The 24,037-nt window shown below is 46.2% G+C and overlaps 1 protein-coding gene across 2 annotated transcripts in view; it reads right to left on the reverse strand.

The window, feature by feature from the left end:
• Window positions 1–23,812, reverse strand: part of APPL2 (adaptor protein, phosphotyrosine interacting with PH domain and leucine zipper 2) — a 126,641-nt gene extending 102,829 nt beyond the window's left edge. For both annotated transcript variants that reach the window (XM_073556923.1, XM_073556922.1), the window contains exon 1: window positions 23,635–23,812. In XM_073556923.1, coding sequence (XP_073413024.1) covers window positions 23,635–23,688 — 54 coding nt within the window. In that variant the 5' untranslated portion in view covers window positions 23,689–23,812. The remainder of the gene's footprint in view (window positions 1–23,634) is intronic.
• Window positions 23,813–24,037: the final 225 nt, after the last annotated feature.

Consider the following 24,037-nt stretch of genomic DNA (forward strand, 5'->3'; position numbering starts at 1 on the left):
CAATAGCCAAAAGAAAGAAGCGTCACTTCAATATGGCTAGGATGGATCAATGTAAATGCAGGTAGTATATACAGAAAATACTAAGAAACATATAGACTGGATAATGCTCATTTGGTGTAAAGGCAAGTTACATATACAATTGGTACATAGTAAATATGCAATAACTTGTGATGCAGACAGCCATCATCATAGACAGCCGACTTCTTGCAGTTGTGCAGTGGGAAGCTGGCTGTCAATCAGAATGACATCTGCAAAGTAGAAGAGTAGCAGATTTCATAATACAAACTGTATACATTATTAAAGAGTATTTTTGATCTGACGAGACTGTCTACTTGGAGTACAATAACTGTTGTCAAGAGAAAACTGACTTTAGCAGCAGAAACAGTGAGACATATTCAAGAGTGTGAGAGTAGGTCTTTTATTGCGCAAGCATGCTCCTGTCTGCTATACTGTACACTGCCACTCATTTTCGATTCAGCCTCTTCATATCAGCACTGTATGTTGCATCCCTCCCTTAGCAATTAGCCATATCGTAATCTATTAGTTTATAAACCATTAAATTCTTAACAGATATGCCAAAGAAGCTTACTAGTCAGAGACTTTTGCCTCCCCAAACAACTATATGACATTGTAGCCCTTTAAAGGGAATCTGTCACCCCTTTTTTGAGATATCATATAATGATATCATTCAATTGTGTGTCACATAAGGATTCTCCTAGTACTTTTGCTTCCCCCTGACCCCGCACCTTTCATGCATAAATACCTTGTTTATATCGGCTGAGATGTATGTAAACTGCCACGGTCCGGTCCGCTGGGCGGGGCTTATTCACCTCCCCCCTCCCTGTCTTGCTCTACACATTTCTTATTGTGTAGAGCAAGACAGGGAGGGGGGGAGCAGTTGAATAAGCCCCGCCCATCAGACCGGACCGTGGCAGTTTACATACATCTCAACCGATATAAACAAGGTATTTATGCATGAAAGGTGCGGGGTCAGGGGGAAGCAAAAGTACTAGGAGAATCCTTATGTGACACACAATTGAATGATATCGTTATATGATATCTCAAAAAAGGGGTGACAGATTCCCTTTAAAAGATAAGCCAGTTAATTCCCTTATCACCCTAAAGTGCAGCTTCAGCAGCCAGAATCAGGTTTTGAAGTTCAGTCTGGGAGTGCATTGGGGAGTGATGTTGGACTTACATCCTCTTAAGGCCCCTTTACATTTAGCAATGCACCAGAGATCCGACCAGCAATCCGACTCCGTCAGGATCGCTGGTGCATCGCTAAATGGTCGCTAGTGAGCTGTCACACAGGCGAACCTCACAGCGATGCAGCAGCGACGCAGCGCACGATACTCACCTTTCACACACAGCGATCCTGACGTCCTCCCGCCCGCCTCCACGCGTCGCTCGTCGTCACAGCAGGAAGCTGACGACGAGAAATGGAGCCGGACATTCTCGCGCGATCAGCGAGGAACAGCGGGGGAGCCGGTCGGAGGTAAGTATCACACATAGCGATATCGCTGCTGCGTCACAAAATCGTTGACGTTATAGCGATATCGCTATGTGTAAAAGCCCCTTTAGCCTGGGCTGTATTCCTGACTAACTGCACCCTCCCCTGGCTGATTGACAGGTCATTTGTAATGGTACACTGGCCATTGACCTGTCACACAGCCAGAGGAGGTCGCTAGTAGTTCAAGAATAATGTGAACGTGAGTGCATCGTCACCCCAAATACACATACAGACGAAACTTCAAAACGCAATTTCTCTCTCACCTTACGGTCATGAAGAGATTATTATTATTATTATTATTATTATTATTTATTGTTATAGCGCCATTTATTCCATGGCGCTTTACATGTGAGGGGGGTATACATAAAAACAAGTACAATAATCTTAAACAATACAAGTCATAACTGGTACAGGAGGAGAGAGGACCCTGCCCGCGAGGGCTCACAATCTTCAAGGGATGGGTGATAATACAGTAGGCGAGGGTAGAGCTGGTCGTGCAGCGGTTTGGTCGATCGGTGGTTACTGCAGGTTATAGGCTTGTCGGAAGAGGTGGGTCTTCAGGCTCTTTTTGAAGGTTTCGATGGTAGGTGAGAGTCTGATATGTTGTGGTAGAGAGTTCCAGAGTAGGGGTGATGCGCGAGAGAAATCTTGTATGCGATTGTGGGAAGAGGAGATAAGAGGGGAGTAGAGAAGGAGATCTTGTGAGGATCGGAGGTTGCGTGCAGGAAAGTATCGGGAGACGAGGTCACAGATGTATGGAGGAGACAAGTTGTGGATGGCTTTGTATGTCATGGTTAGGGTTTTGTAATGGAGTCTCTGGGCAATTGGGAGCCAGTGAAGGGATTGACAGAGGGGAGAAGCTGGGGAATAGCGGGGGGACAGGTGGATTAGTCGGGCAGCAGAGTTTAGAATAGATTGGAGGGGTGCGAGAGTGTTTGAGGGGAGGCCGCAGAGCATGAGGTTGCAGTAGTCAAGGCGAGAGATGATGAGGGCATGGACTAGGGTTTTTGCAGATTCTTGGGTGAGGAATGAACGGATGCGTGAAATATTTTTGAGTTGAAGTCGGCAGGAAGTGGAAAGGGTTTGGATATGTGGTTTGAAGGAGAGATCAGCATCAAGGATTACTCCGAGGCAGCGAGCTTGTGGGACTGGGGAGAGTGGGCAGTCATTTACTGTAATTGATAGGTTCGTAGGGGGGGTCACGTGAGATGGGGGAAAGATGATGAATTCTGTTTTGTCCATGTTGAGTTTCAGATATCTAGTGGAGAAGAAGGATGAAATAGTGGACAGACATTGAGATTGACGATAGACTAGCGTATCTTTTAAAGGGCTACACAGTCACATTATTGATCTGCTGGGTGAAGTTTCGGAAAGGTTCCTATTAGAAGGGCTAGTCCATATAACTTATTAGCAGTGTCAGGACTGAATGGCCACAGCAGGGAAAATTATCTGACTGCTGAGGACTCTCAAGTATGATGGATTAATGGGTAGCACAACTCTCATATTAATGTCTGACGAGAAAACCCCTTTAACTTACTCAAAGAACAAATCAGGCACAAAAGTAAATCAGTGCCTAATTCTAAATGTATGGTTCATGTAAATGTAGGCTTGGAAATACATTTTTTTTTCATTTATTTCTAAGAAACGAAAAGGAAAAATTAGAGCATAACGTTTAACTCTGAGGTCCTGCCAATTTGGCCAGAACTACTTTCAATGACAGCTGTTTAATCATATGATTCAAATCCACTGGAATATTAGTCATCCAAACAAGCTGAGGATTCCACCAATAAATCTTAATAAAAAGCTGCTTTATAGGTATATTCTAAAAAATGTTTTGACTATCTGAACACTAGCACAAATGAGTCTTCCCATATACAGTATAAATAAGAATTTACTGTTAGAGAGCACAAAATGCAGCCAATATATATACATACAGTTGTACTCAAAAGTTTACATCAGGGCTGTGGAGTCGGAGTCGGAGTCGTGGAGTCGGAGTCGGTGCTCATTTTGGTGGAGTCGGAATAAAATGGACCGACTCCGACTCCTAAAATATATAATAAATTGGGTACAGTAGTTCAATGCAGGATGTGCTGAATATTTTTTCATAGGAGTTTGGGAAAGTTATGAAATGTCCTATAAATGGCTGTTCTATTCCTGATCTAAGGCTACATTAACACAGCGTTTTTCCTGTGTTTTTTGAGGATACGTTTTTCAGCTGCAAAAGCTGATCATCTTTTTAAAAAACTGCATGACCTGAAAGGTTTTTGAGCTCATAGATAATGTTTTCAATAGCAAAAGCAGATTAGAAATCTGCTCTATCTATCCATTTATCCATATCTGTCTATCCATATCGTATCTGTACCAAAAAGAATGAAAACCGGGTAGTACACCAATATATATTCTGTTCTATCTAAATATCTTGATTATTGGATCATAAAAATGATTAAATGTCTGAGGTTCACATTGTACTACAATAAATTTTTCACTTAAATATAAGCAATATGTGTGGGAGTCGGAGTCGGAGTCGTGGAGTCGGAGTCGGAGTCGGTGTAAGGGAAATTGAGGAGTCGGAGTCGGAGTCGCAGGTTTGGCTTACCGACTCCACAGCCCTGGTTTACATACCCCGGCAGAATGTTTGCTTTCTTGGCCTTGTTTCAGAGAATATGAATGATAACACCAAAACTTTTTCTCCACTCATGGTTAGTGGTTGGGTGAAGCCATTTATTGTCAAACTACTGTGTTTTCTCTTTTTAAATCATAATGACAACCCAAAATATACAAATGACCCTGATCAAAAGTTTAAATACCCTGGTGATTTTGCCATGATAACATGCACACAGAAACTGGAGGCTTTTTGCCAAGAAGCTTGGGAAGCTTTGCCATCTGAGAAAATAAAGAACCTCATTCACGACTACGACAAAAGACTTCCAGTTGTCATTGATGCTAGAGGGGGCAATACACGGTATTAGGAAATGGGGTATGTAAACTTTTGATCAGGGTCATTTGGATGTTTTGGGTTTTCATTATGATTTAAAAAGAGAAAACACAGTAGTTTGACAATAAATTGCTTCAGCCAACCACTGACCATGAGTGGAGAAAAAGTTTTTGGTGTTATCATTCATATTCTCTGAAAAAAGGCAAAGAAAGCAAAAATTATGCCAGGGTATGTAAACTTTTGAGCATAACTGTAGAATATTATATATATACATACACGCACACACACACACACACACACACAGCTCTGGCAAAAATTAAGAGACCACTGCAACATTTTCAATTTGTCTGATTTTTCTCTTTATAGGTATAATTTGAGTAAAATGTAAATTGCTCTTTTATTCTATAAACTACTGACATGTCTTAGAATTTCCAAGCACTAAATTTTGTATTTATTTTAGAAAATGAGAAGTGGTCAAAATAACAAGAAAATGCAGTGCTTGCAGACCTCAAATAATGCTAAGAAAACAAGATCATAATCATTTAGAAACAACAATACTAATGTTTTAGCTCAGGAAGAGTTCAGAAATCAATATTTCATGGAATAATAATGATTTTTAATCACAGCTTTCATGTGTCTTGGCATGCTTTCCACCAGTCTTTCACACTGCTTTTGGGTGACCTTATGTCACTCCTGGTACAAAAATTTTACCAGTTCTTCTTTGTTAGGCCGGTTTCACATTAGCGCTTTTTAAGCGCACGCACGGCCGGGGGTAGCTCCGCCCCCGAGCCGGCTCTCTGCCCGGCGTGCCCGCCCCTTGCTTGTAGCGCCGCCTCCTAGCGGACAGCGGCGCCTGCGATCGGCGCACCCTATCTTTAGCATAGGGTGCGCAGATCGTGCGCAGGCCGTGCGCTAGTTGCGCTTTGACCTGCGCTGCGCACTTTTGACGGTGCGCCGTGCGCGCCAAAATCCGAAAAGTTCGATTTTGGCGAAATCCGAAAAGTCCGAAAAATCCGAAAAGTTCGATTTTGGCGCGCACGGCGCACCGTCAAAAGTGCGCAGCGCAGGTCAAAGCGCAACTAGCGCACGGCCTGCGCACGATCTGCGCACCCTATGCTAAAAATAGGGTGCGCCGATCGCAGGCGCCGCTGTCCGCTAGGAGGCGGCGCTACAAGCAAGGGGCGGGCACGCCGGGCAGAGAGCCGGCTCGGGGGCGGAGCTACCCCCGGCCGTGCGTGCGCTTAAAAAGAGCTAATGTGAAACCGGCCTTAGATGGCTTGTGACTATGCATCTTCCTCTTGATTACATTCCAGAGGTTTTCAATGAGGTTCAGGTCTGGAGATTGGGCTGGCCATGGCAGGGATTTGATGTGGTGGTCCTTGTGACGGGGTATACGGCAGAACAGGAAGGGACAACAGGCCTGGGAACGATCCAACAGATTTATTGACCAGAAAACAGGAACAACACGAAGGTAATTTGCAGAGTCCCAAAATAAGTCCACAGGAAACTGATTCGGGGGCACCTCCCGACAATCCTTGTGCCAGATCACAAAACCATAGTCCTTTAAGAGTCCCAGAAATCCACCACGATCACACAGAGGCCGAGGCTTCCTCAGACAGCCTCGTCCTTCTCTTTCAGCATCCAACTCACATCTGATTTGAGTTGCACAGGGATCTAGTGTCTCTGCTCCTGGATCAACCCATGTGTGTAGTGGAGGAGGGTTCCACTCCTCCTATGCAATGGTTTGGCCCACAGCAAGGCACCGCTGTGTCTATGAGGATGTGCACTGAAAGTAGTCCTCTGCTTACTAAACAATAGCTAATCTCTCCCAATCTGTTGACCAAGTTAATTACATTATAGTCTCAGGAATGAAGTCAGGTTAGTTACAGCTAATAGAACCAGAGAACAATTACGTGGCATATTATACAAATACAGGACAGGGAAAAATATATACATCATGACATTCCCTTCCCCCCGCAATTGGTGTACGTACTAGGGACCTCTACAGGTCACTGGTGAAGTACACACAGGCATGGCTGACAGGACTCAGGGCTCCTCCTGCCTGGACAGTCCATCTGCATTTTGGTGTTGGCTGCCTCTTCTATACTGTATGGTAAAGTTATAGGGCTGCAGAGCCAGGCTCCATTGTAGTAAGCGTCCATTGTCCCCAGAGACTCTGTTCAGCCAGGTGAGGGGATTGTGATCAGTAACCACAGTGAATTCTCGTCCATACAGATACGGCCTTAGTTTCCTAAGGGCCCACACTACAGCCAGACATTCTTTTTCAACAGTTGCATAGGCCACTTCTCGGTCCAGCAGTTTCCGGCTGAGGTAGGCAATGGGGTGCTCTTCCCCAGCTGCATTCACCTGGCTGAGTACAGCTCCCAGTCCATAAGCAGAGGCGTCCGTCTGCACAATGAATCTCCTCTTGTAGTCAGGAGCAGCCAGAACAGGGTCACAGACCAGAGCGTCCTTCAGCTGGTTAAAAGCCTCATCACAGGCTGGAGTCCAGATCACCAGCCGGGGCATTGCTTTCTTGGTCAGGTCGGTAAGAGGCTTGGCCACAGTGCTGAAATGAGAAACAAATTTTCGGTAATAACTGGCAGTGCCCAAAAAAGCCATAACTTGTTTCTTAGTTTGGGGTACAGGCCAGTCTCTAATAGCCTGGATTTTGGCAGGTTCAGGACGGAGCTTCCCTCCTCCTACTCTATGCCCTAGGTACTGGACTTCACCCATCCCCAATTGGCATTTGTCTGGTCGAATGGTTAGGCCTGCTGCAAGAAGCAGGTCAAGAATAACGGCTACTTGGTTCAGATGTTCCTCCCACGTCTGGCTGAAGATGGCGATATCATCCAAGTAGGCACAAGCAAAGTCACCACATCCCCGGAGGATCTGGTCCACCATTCTCTGGAAGGTGGCCGGGGCATTCTTCATTCCAAAGGGCATATTTAGGAATTCACACAGACCAAAGGGGGTTATAAAAGCGGACCGTTCTCTCCCCTCCTCCGTCAGAGGGATTTGCCAGTATCCCTTACTGAGATCCAAGATAGTGACATATCGGGATCCAGCCAGTCGGTCTAGAAGTTCGTCAATACGAGGCATTGGGTAAGGATCACTGACGGTATAGTTGTTTAGTCGTCGATAGTCCACACAAAATCGAGTACTCCAATCCTTCTTGGGTACTAACACCACAGGAGAGGCCCAAGGGCTATGGGAGGCCTGGATTACCCTAAGCTGTAACATCTCCTCCAGTTCGTGCTGCATGGTGTTTCGAACTGATTCAGGTACCCGGTAAGGAGCCTGTTGTATGGGACGGATGCCCTGAGTGTCCACATGATGTTGGGTGATGGTGGTTTGACCTGGTTGGGATGAGAAAGCAGCACGTCTCTGTTGAAGCACTCCCAGCATCTGGTTTTTCTGTAAGGAATCCAGGTGATCTCCCAGAGGAACCTGTTCCACAGTGGATGGGGCTCTCGCTGCTTCCACGAGATCAGGTAGGGTGTCCTCATCCTCTTGACCGTCCTCTGAAGCTAGCCGACAGCTTGCTATCATTGGAAGGGTCCGGTCATGGTACGCCTTAATCATATTCACATGGACAGTCTTTTGTCTTAGCCCCTGATCATCTAAAGCAAGAAGGTAATTGGTGTCATTCAGTTTTTTGAGAACCCGGAAGGGACCCTCCCATGTTGTCTGCAGTTTATTCTGCCGATGGGGAACAATCATTAAGACCTGTTGTCCTTCTACAAACTCCCGGTAGCGTGCTTTACGGTCATACCATGTCTTCTGTCTGGTTTAAGCCATCCGCACATGACTCTGGGCAAAACTAGCAAGTTGGGCCAGGGTTTCTCGCAGCTTTAGGACATAAGGGACAACAGGGGCCCCTGTATCTTCAACTTGCCCCTCCCAGTATTTCTTGAGCAGGGTTAAGGGTCCTCGGACCTTTCTTCCATAGAGTAGTTCAAAGGCGGAGAACCCAGTGGACTCCTGGGGAACTTCCCGATAGGCAAACAAGAGATGGGGTAGGTACTTCTCCCAGTTTGAATCTCTGTCAGTGAAGGCCCTCAGCATATTCTTCAGAGTGCCATTGAATCGTTCACAAAGTCCATTTGTTTGGGGATGATACGGGGTCGTGCGGATCGCTCGTACTCCACAGGTGCGCCACAGACACTGGACCAGCTCTGACATGAACTAGGAGCCTTGGTCCGACAAGATCTCACTGGGAAATCCTACTCTGGTGAAAATGGTAACCAGGGCCTCGGCCACCTTGGCTGCAGAAATACTTGACAAGGCTACCGCTTCTGGATATCGGGTGGCATAGTCCACAACAGTGAGAATGTACTGCTTTCCAGATTTACTTGGTTTAGCCAGAGGTCCAATGATATCAACAGCTACTCTTTGAAAGGGTTCTTCTATTATAGGGAGCGGTTGCAGGGGTGCCTTTGGGTGATCTCCGGGTCGCCCTCTACGCTGACATATGTCGCAAGTTCGGCAGAAATGCGCCACTGCTTGGGAAATCCCAGGCCAATAGAAAGATTGAGTCAATCGTCTCTCGGTGCGGGTTTTGCCTTGATGGCCAGCAGTAGGAATATCATGAGCAAGGTGTAATAGGGGAATTCTGTATTTCTGAGGAACAATCAGCTGTTTGCTATAAGTCCAGGGCTTATCTAGGGAGTCGGCATTGGTAACCCGATACAGAAGTCCATTTTCTCTGATAATTCTTTCCCCATTCTCCCCTAGCTGCCCTATTTCAGCTCAAGCTCTAAAACTAGCTAGGGTGGGGTCAGTCTCCACTTCTTGTCTATACTGAACTTTATCCCAGGTAACATTCATATTATCCCCACAAGAAGAATCACTCACCGGCTGTGACGGCGGTTCTGGTGACCTCATTTCCATGCATGGGTTGTACGCGTCCACATTTGCTGCTCTCTTGGCTTGACTTCGGGTTACTGCACCGACAAAGTGGCAATGAAGATTCCCCACATCATTTCCTAGAAGAACGTCTGCAGGGAGGCCGCTCATCACACCGACCACGCATTGTTTGGCCCCAAAGCCATAATCCAGGGTCACACTCGCTATTGGAATATATCTCTGGGTACCTCCAGTCAATTCAATGGCAATTCCTGGTCCCTTTTGAATTGCTTCTGGTTGAATTACTCGGGGATCGGCTATGGTGAGAAAAGCCCCAGTGTCACGGAAGCCAACAACTTTTTGACCATCCAGCACGACCTCCTGTAGATGTTTGTGCTAAAGATCAGAAGAACAGGTGGCTGGGGCTCGCACCCCATAGACTCCTGGTAGGGAAGCCAGGATATCAGAGTCACTTGGCAAGTCATCAGGCACTGAATCCATCTCTTCTCCAGGTGAGGGGGTCTGTAGATAATGAACAGGCAAAGGCGGTCTGTAGGTGTTCTGCCTCTGTACACCTGGACATTGGAATTGCATATGCCCGGGCTGCCCACATCCATAGCATCTGCGCTCCGGGATTCTTCCTCCACGTCGTAGTCCCGAAGGTGGAGCATGAGTAATGCGAGGCACAGTCACACGAAGGTCACCATGAGTTGATGGTCTAGTGGGATGGTGAATATTGGAGGCAGAAGGACCAGGGGCCGCCAGCGTTGGGGGGCTGGTAGTGTTTTTCTCCCTGAGTAGTAATTTTTTCCACTGAGGCTTGATGGTGAGAGCCTCATCAGCTAGTGCTGCAGCTTCCTCCACTCTTGCTGGTCTCCTTTCACGCACCCATTCCCGTATCTCAGCGGGGCACTTAAAATAAAACTGCTCTTTTAGGATGACCTGCAGGAACGTCTCCCAGGTTATGGCCTCCTCTGCCTCCAGCCAGCGATGACATATATGTTTGAGTTTGTGAGCATACATCTTGAAGGACACTTCCTCATCACAGGCTAAAGTACGGAACTGAGTCCTGTAAGTGTCTGGGGTCACAGCATAATGTTCTAGAATAGTCTGTTTAATCTCTGCATACTCACAGTTCCACCGAGGGTCCATAGCTCTATAGGCTGCGGCAGCTCCACCCTCTAAGAGCCCCACACGATGTCGGACGCGCTCCCTTTCCGGGACTTCCATTAATCGACACTGATGCTCAAAGTCCTGGAAGAAGCCCTCAATGTCACCGGAAGCCTCATTAAACGGCTTGAAGTCTTTGCGGGACACTCTGGGGAGTTCCCTCATGGGGGATGCTGTGGGTACAGTCTGTCTGGAGCTTCTCGCTGCCTCCAAAGCGATCTCCCTCTCCAGCATTGCCCTCTGCCCCTCCAGCAATGCCCTCTTCTCCATCCTGCGCTGCCTCTCCTCGGCTCTGCGCATGACCTCCATCTTATATTCTATGGAGACCTCTTCTCCCAGCAAGGCCATCTCCTCCTCGTACCACACAACCCACTGACTTTTTTGGGTATTTACCTCCGGCTGCTGTCTTTCCTCTCTTTGCTGTGAGGATCCTTCCTCAGCATCATCTTGCAGGCAAACTGCTTCCAAAGCCTCAATCAGCTGCTCCTTGGAGAGTCCCTTGTAGCTGACTCCCAGTTCACGGGCCTTTGTTTGTAGGTTCACCGCAGTCCAGTTCTTGTACTCTGCGGTGCTGGTTCCCGATGTTGATGGGCCGTTCTCCTCCATTCCTTCTGCTCCGATCCCACCGCTGCCAACCAGTTTGTGACGGGGTATACGGCAGAGCAGGAAGGGACAACAGGCCTGGGAACGATCCAACAGATTTATTGACCAGAAAACAGGAACAACACGAAGGTAATTTGCAGAGTCCCAAAATAAGTCCACAGGAAACTGATTCGGGGGCACCTCCCGACAATCCTTGTGCCAGATCACAAAACCATAGTCCTTTAAGAGTCCCAGAAATCCACCACGATCACACAGAGGCCGAGGCTTCCTCAGACAGCCTCGTCCTTCTCTTTCAGCATCCAACTCACATCTGATTTGAGTTGCACAGGGATCTAGTGTCTCTGCTCCTGGATCAACCTGTGTAGTGGAGGAGGGTTCCACTCCTCCTATGCAATGGTTTGGCCCACAGCAAGGCACCGCTGTGTCTATGAGGATGTGCACTGAAAGTAGTCCTCTGCTTACTAAACAATAGCTAATCTCTCCCAATCTGTTGACCAAGTTAATTACATTATAGTCTCAGGAATGAAGTCAGGTTAGTTACAGCTAATAGAACCAGAGAACAATTACGTGGCATATTATACAAATACAGGACAGGGAAAAATATATACATCATGACAGTCCTTCATCCACACATTGATTGACCTAGCTGTGTGGCAAGGCGCATTGTCCTGCTGGGAAAACTAGTCCTCTGAGTTGGGGAACCTTGCTTGAGCAGAAGGAATCAACTGTTTTTCCAGGATAACCTTGTATTCGGCTTGATTCATACGTCCTTCGCAAAGATTAACCTGCCCAATTCCAGCCTTGCTGAAGCATCCCCAGATCATCACCGATCCTCCACCAAATTTCACAGTGGGTGCGAGACACTGTGGCTTGTACGCCTCTCCAGGTCTCCGTCTAATCATTAGAAGACCAGGTGTTGGGCAAAGCTGAAAATTATACTCAGATTACCTTAATCCAGTCCTCTAAGGTCCAATCTTATGGTCTTTGGCAAACTTCAGCCTGGCTCTCCTTTGCTTCTCATTGATGAAAGGATTTCTTCTTGCTTTGCATGACTTGAGCACTTCCTCTAGGAGCCTGTTACGAACTGTTCTTGCCGTGAACTTCACCCCAACTGCCATTTGTCATTCCTTTTGTAGGTCACTTAATGTCATCCTGCGGTTGCCGAGTGACATTTGAATAAGGTGACGGTCATCCGGGTCAGTGGAAGGTCGTTTTCGCCCTCTGGCGGTCTGAAGCTTTGTTGTCCCAATGTCTTCTGCTTGACCTTATTGTAATGGACTGCCTTCTTAGAAATTTTAAGGATGGAGGCAACATGACGCTCACTGTATCCCTCTGCTAGTAAAGCCAGAATTGAGCCCTTTTTTTCCCTCACTCAAGACTTTTCTTTTCAACTCCTTTGGCATGGTTAAAAGTTATTTTTTTATTCCTATTACTTTTGGGATATTACTAGCACTTGTTTTGCCATCCAGCTTGGCCTATTTCAAGAGGATTGTGGACACCACAGCAGGGTTTTTTTTTATACTTTCCTTCATTAAATAAGATTTGGTTCAGGTGATCACCTAATCAGACGCACATTAAGTAGAATGTGGTGCTCTCTGGTTGGATTTCAACTGACACTGGAATGGAATGGCTGTCAGACATGTAGAAAAGCTGATTTTTATAAAACTGTGCAGTGGTCTCTTAATTTTTGCCGGAGCTGTATAATATAATATTATATTATACAGTATATACACACACAGGGTGGGCCATTTATATGGATACACCTAAATAAAATGGGAATGGTTGGTGATATCAACTTCCTGTTTGTGGCACATTAGTGTATGGGAGGGGGAAAACTTTTCAAGATGGGTGGTGACCATGGCGTCCATTTTGAAGTTGGCTATTTTGGATACAAACTTTATTTTTTTTCAATGTGACATTGTGAAGGGTTAATACTAAAATCAGAGCTGAAGTTTCATTTTGTCCATTCTCTGAAGGTTTCGTTTCTTCATTTTTGTTGCTGTAAGATAAAATTTTTGTAATTGGCATGGGCTGTCATGAAACCAGACTGTTCTCATCAGGTGCAAAGATAAGGGAGGCGGGAGTGTAAAACTCTGAACAATATGCCATTATACTACTTTCTATGACAGACATATATGTAGTTTCCGGTTTTCTTGCAATATTATTGGCTTATAAAGTGAAATGATGCTATTGGTACTTGAGAACCTTGCATAATTAAGCAAAAGATTATAAAAGATGTGACTAAAATAAAGGGGCTTAGTGATCTGTCTCGATCCTCCCGTACAGAGACCCCAGAGTTGCTAGCAACACTGGAATAATTTGGACATCACTGGCTCAACCATGAAGGGTTAATTTAGCTATCCCTAAATAGCTACCCCGACAGTGGTGACCAACGTGGGGCCCCCAAACAGGGATGCCTCTGCCCCTGGAGGACAACAAGACAAAGGACCCTCGGAGTGGACACAGGTGCTGGAAAATTGTGACTGATCACCCCCCACGACAACCACGGTAAGTTGGCAGTTATACTGTTCAGACTGACCGTTTGTGTGGTTTTCCTGTGCTTGTTCCTGCAAAGAGGATCTGAGGTTTGTCCCCTGGTGGGGTGATTCATGGGTGGAATCATATAGAGGTGTAGTCCCATTGGGGGCCCAGTGCTCGAACCGTACCTCATAAGGGATGGCCACTCCGGATTGACCAGTGATTGTGACTCTCTTTATAGTCAAAATATCCTGAAATTCCCGATCATTATTAGTATTGGGCGTGGTGATGTGATCGAAGATGGGTAGGATACGTAACTCAGGTATATATAGAAAGATATATATAACCAGAGGTGTCTGGAGGGATAGTCTGAGACGCCCTCCTCCTTTCACTGAGTACCGCAAATTTTGGGCAATCCCAGAGGGGGATTATTGACCCGGTGGAAGAGACTGAAATGGCCGCCAGATCTGTGCACAATTTAAGTCAGGATATTTGGCTCTAAAGGAGAGAATTATCTTTCTGTGGAAGAAAAAGAAAAGTTTGGAATTGTGTGAAGGGTCAGATACTGTTAGTCTTATGATTCAAAGACGAGGAAAGAAATTTGTCAGGAATGCAGGAAAAATATTTTCGATTCTGGGATTTCCTAAGGGCGGGAGGTTGCAGCCTACGCTATGGGATGAAGGAGTTAAAAAGAATAAAGGAAGGCTGACTGATGATGGATTACTTGAAGGCGCTGAGGAATTCCGTGGCTTGGCACATGAATTGTATAATGAAGGTTATGTGGACATTGAACAGCAAGTGAATTCTGATTGTTTCTGTTATGTTGAAGAAGGAAAATTGTCTATTATTATGACAGGGACGGGATGTATTGTGGTTCAAGAAAGTGACTGTGGTGTGAGAAAGTGATTGATTAAAGAAGGAACTGAGATTAATACTAATGTGTCAAGCAAATAGTTAAAAGTGATGATTTGAAACAAGAAGTTTCCCTGCTAGATGATAAGGTCCCTCCCCAGGAAATCAAGCCTCTCCTCCCAACTGTAAGCTCTGTGCCCCTTAACCCTAAGGCACCGATGTATCCTGGACTACCGAAACTCAGTATGCCCCCACCCTATGATCCTGCCGGGTGGATCTGTGCTGTATGTGGAGTTACTAATCCTCAGTGAAGACTGGGTGTTGCAGCCCCCACCTTTCCGTTGTTGAATGCTGACGGTACCTATTATCATCCGCCGCCAGCCTTAGTCCCCTTAATTGCTAGTGGTTGAGTATCCACCCCTTCCATTTACCAGCTCCAGAGGGGGAAAAAAAAAGTTTTCAGAAGACTTTAACCCGCTCTGTTCAGCAGAGAGAGAGAAAAAAAAGCAAGCTAGCAGCTGCAGCTGCTTCAGTACCCCCTCCCATCTTAGCCCACACCATATCCCCCTTCGCCCCCACCGCAGCTGCGAGCACACAGCCAGTCTCTTATCAGTATCACTGGAGGACACAGCAAACTCTGGCCCCCCCTCAGACTTCAGCTCCCTACTCCAATATCTCTAATTCTATGAATAGGAGCCTTCCTCCCCAGCCCCTCCCTGCTAATTCTCGTTACTGCTCAGTTCGTGATCTCTCCCACATGTCCAGTAAATTTATTAGGGGCAGATTCATTAACACAGTTCCGCTCCGGAATACAATTCCAAGATGATGGTCAGATGGTTCTTACATTACATAACCCCTATGCAGATGAAGACAGTGAGGAAATCTGTATTTTGCATGCCCTTTCTACAGTTATGATGGCCTTGATAGGCTCAGATCCACCCTCAATATTGCCTGAGGATCAATGACTCACTCCATACCTCTCAGAGATACCATCTAAACTCTGGTCAAAAGGGCAAAATGATATAGGGAAAATGCCTGTAGAACCAGTAAAAGTGTTTCTCAAACCTGGTGCCTAATCCTCATACTCTTTTGTCCCAAATGCCCCAGGATGCTGCTTGGTTTACAGTTATTGATCTTGCCAAAGCCTTCTTTAGCATTCCATTACACCCAGACTGCCAGTTTCTATTTGCATTCACTTATCAGGAACGACAGTTAACATGGACAGTTATGTCACAAGGGGCCCAAAACAGTCCCAACCAGTTTTCAAAAAAAATATGAGCAGGTGTCTTGCCATTTCTGCCACTGTTAGCCTCCTTAAGCATCTGGCAGCACTGAACTGTCGAGTTTCGGCCTCGGGACTTCAGTTCTGCCTTGGTCAAGTGATATTCTTGGGTCACTGTCTCATTCAGGGTGCCAGACACCTCGCAGAAGAAAGAAAAATAGCTGTCAGCTCCCTTCCTTTCCCAAAAGATGAAACTGAACTCCAGCGTTTTCTTGGACTGTGCACTTATTGTCTTCAGTGGATACCGGATGCATCCCGCATAATGCAACCCCTTTACAATGCCTTGAAAGACGGTATAATGAATTATAAGGAAAGATGGCAGTGATGAGGATTACCTCCAATATGACTGTTCCCAACTTCTGACTGAAGAAACAGCTACTCCACCAAATGTCAGTGAGAATCCACTCCCAAATCCTGATCTGGTGTTATACACGGATGGTTCAAGATATGCTGATGGGTTTGATAGATTCCACACCGGATACGCTGTTACCACAGAGGACACTGTAGTGCACGCAGCTGCACTCCCGCCTTCACAGTCAGCACAAGATGCAGATCTCCAAGCTCTGTCTACTGCATTTACTTTGGCCAAGAACAGACAGGCTAATATATACACGGACTCACGGTATGCATTTGGTATTGCTCACGATTTTGGGGCTCTATGGGCCAATCGAGGGTTTATTACTACTGCCGGAACCCCAGTGAAAAATGCTGAAGCTGTTAAAACCCTCATGGACTCGATCAAATTACCTACTCAGGTGGCTATTATCAAAGTTAAGGCGCACGGTCCTAGGACCAGTCCATAGACGGTTGGCCACGTATTTGCGGATATGCAAGCAAAAGCCGCCGCTCTCTTACCCATTGAACCAACCATACCAACTATGGTGACCACACGCTCTCAGCATAAACAGTTACAAGAAGCACTGACCCTACAAGTTTTCTGTTGGACCCCGCGAGACCGCTTAATGACGATGCAGAAAATGTCTCCAAAGGAAGAGGTGAAGCAACGGAAGACTGATGGGGCACAAATGGATAATGGTCTCTGGAAAAAGGACCGACTTGTGTGTCTCCCTAAGCGGATGTACCCTGCTATTGCCACATGGGCCTACACATCGAGGAAAGAATCAGGCCCTCGCACTGGTGCAAAAGTTCTACTGGGCCCCAGGTTCTCCAGTTGGCCAGAAGCATTCCCTGTTACCAACATGACTGCAAAGACCACAGCGAAGAAACTGGTGATGGAAGTTATATGCAGATATGGGGTTCCAGAAGTTGTTGAAAGTGATCAAGGCCCGGCCTTTTCTTCTCATGTGTACTAAGAAGTTCTGACAATGCTTGGATCCACTGTAGCCCTCCATACTCCGTACCACCCACAATCCAGTGGAAAAGTTGAGAGGTTGAATGGCACACTGAAGGGACAATTGACCAAAATGATGCAGGAGACTACGGCTCCATGGCCAGAGCTCCTACCCATTGTACTATACCACATTCGTACTACCCCTATTGCAAAGCATGGCCTGTCCCCATATGAGATATTGTTTGGTGCTAGGCCCCCAGTTGCAAATTTCCAGCCTCAGCAGTTATCAGAAGAAACTGACCGTGCTGTTCAATATGTTATTCAGCTTAGTAAAAATCTTGCTAACACCTATGTTCTAGTTTCCTTTTCTTTTCCAGATTCAGCAGAAACCGACACCTGTCATAACCTGAAGCCTGGTGATTTGGTAGTCGTGAAGAGGCATGTCAGGAAGCACGGACTAGAACCCTTGTATGACGGTCCCTATCAAGTCCTCCTCATCACCCAACAAGCCAATATCAAATAAAGGGGGCATAATGTTTTGGTTTTTCGCATTTTCCATATTAGTATTGGTAGAAGTTAAAGTTAAAGTTAGAAGATATTCAAAGACTCAGAGATCAATACAATAAAGACAACGATCGTACTAAGGACAGTTAGTGGTCAGACACTTTCTCCTTTCTCAATCTAGCCAATTGATTTAAGGGAATTGGGGGCTGGATAGCTGGGATCTTACAAAGCTTGTTACACATTGCTGCCTGTATCCTTGTTGTATATGTGATACTAAAACTTGTTCTTTGGTGTATTCCTGTATGTATTAGGAAATTCTACACTAAGACAGCTAATGATGATACCAAAAGTGTCGTTGCCCCTGCTCTTCTCTGCTCCGATCTCAAAAGGCTACTTGATGAAGATGTTGAAGCCAAGCACATGCCTACCTACAAAAGATCCCCACCACCGTCATCAAAAATTGTTATTCATGAACTGCAGTATACAGGGGGGATGGGTGCGCCGCGACAGCCATGACTGATAACACGGCATCAGCCATGTGAAGACCAGTACCCCTCAAGCTGTTAGCTTGGGATAGCACCTCTGATGCTGCTTATGTGTTACAAAAATTTTTTTATCTAGGGGGGAATGTGAAGGGTTAATACTAAAATCAGAGCTGAAGTTTCGTTTTGTCCATTCTCTGAAGGTTTCGTTTCTTCATTTTTGTTGCTGTAAGATAAATTTTTGTAATTGGCATGGGCTGTCATGAAACCAGACTGTTCTCATCAGGTGCAAAGATAAGGGAGGCGGGAGTGTAAAATTCTGAACAATATGCCATTATACTACTTTATATGACGGACATATATGTAGTTTCCGGTTTTCTTGCAATATTATTGGCTTATAAAGTGAAATGATGCTATTGGTACTTGAGAACCTTGCATAATTAAGCAAAAGATTATAAAAGATGTGACTAAAATAAAGGGGCTTAGTGATCTGTCTCGATCCTCCCGTACAGAGATCCCAGTCTCCGTGTGGTCATTTGAGTTGCTAGCAACACTGGAATAATTTGGACATCACTGGCTCAACTGTGAAGGGTTAATTTAGCCCTCCCTAAATAGCTACCCCGACAACATCAAATTTATTGAGAATTTCACAAGAAAAACAATGTTGCGCTTGGTTTTAACGCAAGTTTTTTTCATGAGTTATTTACAAGTTTCTCTTTGTTTACAGCCATTGACATGTAGCAGAGGTTAATATGTGAGGAGCAGATAGAAATTGTGTTGATGTCTGGTGAATGCAGTACCCAGGCCATTGCAGCAGATTTCAATTCAAGACACTCTATGTAAGAAAACTGTCACCATTCCCATTTTATTTAGGTGTATCTATATAAATGGCCCATCCAAAAAAGTTTGCCTCATCACTGAACATAATGTTCTGTGTAAAACTGAGGGTCCTGTTTCAATTTTTATTTTGCCCCTTTTGCAAATTCAGCGTGCCGATCTGGGTCAATATAACGTGTCCCGATTTTGCTGATACACACAAGTAATGTTATCCCTGATATTTTGATTCATAATATCAGTCTTCTATTTTGAGTACAGATCACACATGCCCAGGACAGCTGACTCTTCAGTGGAATCCAATTGTACACGGGGAAAATGCAATTTTTGCTAAAATGTAGACTAGTGAATTATAATCAGTTGGTTAACGGTCAGTGATTGACTGCCGCAGTCACATGTCTGTATCCAGGCACGTCAGAAACTTTTTTTTTTTATAATTTGTTCCATTGTATTAGCTCTGAATTGTTCATTCTTCGTCCACATTTACTTGTTAAAGAAATAACCATTTGATTGCTATTTTCTGTAATGCAAAATACAAAAAAGGACAATTACTTACTATATATACACTCGAGTATAAGCCGAGGCACCTAATTTTATCACAAAAAACTGGGAAAACTTATTAACTCGAGTATACATTGTCACCTCATCCCCATGCTGGTCTGCACGGCCCCCCTCATCCCCATGCTGGTCTGCACGGCCCCCCTCATCCCCATGCTGGTCTGCACGGCCCCCCTCATCCCCATGCTGGTCTGCACGTCCCCCTCATCCCCATGCTGGTCTGAACGGTCCCCTCATCCCCATCCTTGTATGCACGACCCCCTCATCCCTATCCTGGTATGCCTGACCCCCCTCATCCCTATCCTGGTATGCCTGACCCCCCTCATCCCTATCCTGGTATGCATGGCCCCCTCATCCCATCCACCAAAGGAGAAATGGACAACAGAGCAGTACTAAAAATTATATATATATATATATATATATATATATACACACACACACACACACACAGTATATATATATCTTTATTACAAGTTTTAATCATACAAAACTTATATAGTAGAAGAACAAATATAGAAAATACAAAAATACAAAGGGTAGCAACACCTTAGTGCCATGTATGAGCAAGGTACTGGCATAAAGGTCAATATACACGCCTAATTGAAGTAATAAAAAAGAAATACACAGGAAGTGACTCTATATGTATATAGTCATATGGTCAGGCCATGAATTACCCTGAAGGGAAATAGCTATGAGTAGAATAATATAAGGTGCAAAGTTTATAAAGTGGTCATAACCTACCTACTTGAAGTCACTGAGTTCACCGCAGTTCAGCCTGGCTGGGTACGCAGCCTCAGTGACCGGCGGTAAACTTGACAATGCTGGTCACTGATGCTGCGCTTGCAGCAACTCATTTCTGAATGATTCTCAGCCTGGATGGTCGCATCTTGGACCTGTCCAGGTTGTAAACTTAATCCCATTACGGCATGGGACAGAACGTCAGAAAGGTGAGGGATATTAGGACGTGTGAAACCGGCCTTAGTTCTGGTTCATATGCACAAGCATATTTCTTAATCCATATACTGACCGCAAAGCCTGGTCTGTCAGTGGGTCTCCTGACCTGAACTTACAGCCTAAGGGTGTGTGCAGACGCTGCGGAATCCGCTGCGTGTGCACATGCCCTAATAAGCATCTATAAAAGCTTGTAAGCTCAGGTCGGAAGATCAGCGGCCAGTCCGGGCATTGTGATCTGTATATGAACTGTGAAATACATTCATGTGAATTCGGTCATAGACTGAGGAGCGCTCCGCCAACTAAGAAGGCAGTCACTACCTCCAAATGGGGGCGACCGGCCCAGGAGAGGCATGTCTGATAAAAATGGCTGAGGTCTCTGCAGTGAAAGATTTCCTTTTCATGGTTCGCAGGCATGAATAAATAGGCCAATTTGTGCACTTAGTACCTTCATAGTATAACAATATTCTCTATAGCAGTAGTGTAGTTTAAAGGGGGGAAATTCTGTAATGGGGCTGTCAGCCTAAGAGATGACACAGATGTTATTTACCTAGTAAATAAAGTGCAATGAATACCATAGGTATCATTAGACAGCACATAATTAAATGCCAGGAGACCTGGAGTTCTGAGAACATTATTAACTCACTAGATGCCAGGAGATCTGGGGTTGTGAGGACAGTAACCCATTGGATGCCGGAAGACCTGAGTTCTGAGGTCATTAGTAACTCACTAGATGCCAGGAGACCTGGGGTTCTGAGGACATTAGTAACTCACTGGACGCCAGGAGACCTGGGGTTCTGAGGACATCAGTAATTCACTAGATGCCAGGGGACCTGGGGTTCTGAGGACATTAGTAACTCACTGGATGCCAGGAGACCTGGGGTTCTCAGGACATTAGTAACTCACTGGATGCCAGGAGACCTGGGGTTTTGAGAATTTTAGTAACTCACTAGATGCTAGGAGACCTGGGGTTCTGAGGACATTAGTAACTCACTAGATGCCAGGAGACCTGGGGTTCTCAGGACATTAGTAACTCACTAGATGCCAGGAGACCTGCGGTTCTGGGGACATTAGCAACTCACTAGATGCCAGGAAACCTGGGGTCCTGAGGACATTAGCAACTCACTGGATGCCAGGAGACCTGGGGTTCTGAGGACATTAGTAATTCACTAGATGCCAGGAGACCTGGGGTTCTGAGGACATTAGTAATTCACTAGATGCCAGGAGACCTGGGGTTCTGAGGACATTAGTAATTCACTAGATGCCAGGAGACCTGGGGTTCTGAGGACATTAGTAATTCACTAGATGCCAGGAGACCTGGGGTTCTGAGGACATTAGTAATTCACTAGATGCCAGGAGACCTGGGGGTCTGAGGACATTAGTAATTCACTAGATGCCAGGAGACCTGGGGTTCTGAGGACATTAGTAACTCACTGGACGCCAGGAGACCTGGGGTTCTCAGGACATTAGTAACTCACTGGATGCCAGGAGACCTGGGGTTTTGAGAACTTTAGTGACTCACTAGATGCCAGGAGACCTGGGGTTTTGAGAACTTTAGTGACTCACTAGATGCCAGGAGACCTGGGGTTCTGAGAACTTTAGTGACTCACTAGATGCCAGGAGACCTGGGGTTCTGAGAACTTTAGTGACTCACTAGATGCCAGGGGACCTGGGGTTCTGAAGACATTAGTAACTCACTGGACGCCAGGAGACCTGGGGTTCGTTCTCAGGACATTAGTAACTCACTGGATGCCAGGAGACCTGGGGTTTTGAGAACTTTAGTAACTCACTAGACGCCAGGAGACCTGGGGTTCTGAGGACATTAGTAACTCACTAGATGAAAGGAAACCTGGGGTTCTGAGGACATTAGTAACTCACTAGATGCCAGGGGACCTGGGGTTCTGAGGACATTAGTAACTCACTGGACGCCAGGAGACCTGGGGTTCGTTCTCAGGACATTAGTAACTCACTAGACGCCAGGAGACCTGGGGTTTTGAGAACTTTAGTAACTCACTAGACGCCAGGAGACCTGGGGTTCTGAGGACATTAGTAACTCACTAGACGCCAGGAGACCTGGGGTTCTGAGGACATTAGTAACTCACTGGACGCCAGGAGACCTGGGGTTCTGAGGACATTAGTAACTCACTAGACGCCAGGAAACCTGGGGTTCTGAGGACATTAGTAACTCACTAGATGCCAGGAGACCTGGGTTCTGAGGACATTAGTAACTCACTAGATGCCAGGAGACCTGGGGTTCTGAGGACATTAGTAACTCACTAGATGCCAGGAGACCTGGGTTCTGAGGACATTAGTAACTCACTAGATGCCAGGAAACCTAGGGTTCTGAGGACATTAGTAACTCACTAGATGCCAGGAGTCCTGGTGTTCTGAGGACATTAGTAACTCACTAGATGCCAGGGGACCTGGGGTTCTGAGGACATTAGTAACTCACTGGACGCCAGGAGACCTGGGGTTCGTTCTCAGGACATTAGTAACTCACTAGACGCCAGGAGACCTGGGGTTTTGAGAACTTTAGTAACTCACTAGACGCCAGGAGACCTGGGTTCTGAGGACATTAGTAACTCACTAGATGCCAGGAGACCTGGGTTCTGAGGACATTAGTAACTCACTAGATGCCAGGAGTCCTGGTGTTCTGAGGACATTAGTAACTCACTAGATGCCAGGAGTCCTGGGGTTCTGAGGACATTAGTAACTCACTAGATGCCAGGAGTCCTGGGGTTCTGAGGACATTAGTAACTCACTAGATGCCAGGGGACCTGAGGTTCTGAGGACAGTTACTCATTAGATGTCAGTCATATTAGCAATACCAGACAGCAGAGGACTGGTGGCAGGAATAAAGGTGTATGAAAGTACTTAGTTCTGTGAAGTGGACAATGCACGGAGAGCCATGGAAGAGACAGGCAGTATCCGTGCCCTAGTACACAACCTGGTCTCTCTCCTCCCACAGGCCTCACACACCGAGAGTGACAGCAGGGGGACACTACACAGCAGCCTGGCACACCGAGAGTGCCAACAGGGGGCAGGGTGACATTACACGGCAGTCTGGCACACCGACGGTTCCGTAGAATGACATTACACAGCAACAGGGCATTAACCCACGTCCACAGCAGTCATGTGACCAGTTCCTGTGTGGAGGGATGCACAGACACAACAAACCCAGCATCCGGGTACGAGCCCTTCTTCGTTCCTGGTGTACGACGCCACAGCCTCTGTTGCCGTTAGCCTGCCCCTTATTACCGCATTGGACAGACTTTGTTCCCGTGCATCGATTTACAGGAGCAGCATCAACAATCTGCGCCCCTCACCAGCTCTTACCTGGGGGCTGTCCAGCAAAGCCTCCTCCAACAGCAGCTTGTCCACAGCCGGCATGATTTCCTCCACAGGGCTGCTCCTGAATTACTGAGCGGGGATCAATTAGCAGCCCTTCCTTCTGCAGCTCAGCGACGCGTACTGACTGTCGCGATTCCACCCGCGGCCGCTAGTGGGCAGCATGCAGCTGGAAGAAAAACTAGTTGTCTATGATAAGTGATAGGGAGAGTGCACACAGTGCAGACCGCTGCCACCAGCCCACATGGCATTACCACACTGCCTGAAGAGGTTTCTGTGTGCTGCCTCAGGCTCACAGGACATTACCACACTGCCTGAAGAGGTTTCTGTGTGCTGCCACCAGCCCACATGGCATTACCACACTGCCTGAAGAGGTTTCTGTGTGCTGCCT

The sequence above is a fragment of the Dendrobates tinctorius genome, unplaced genomic scaffold (genome assembly GCF_039654945.1).
Source record: "Dendrobates tinctorius isolate UK_male_01 unplaced genomic scaffold, ASM3965494v1 ptg000241l, whole genome shotgun sequence".
Lineage (NCBI taxonomy): Eukaryota > Metazoa > Chordata > Amphibia > Anura > Dendrobatidae > Dendrobates > Dendrobates tinctorius.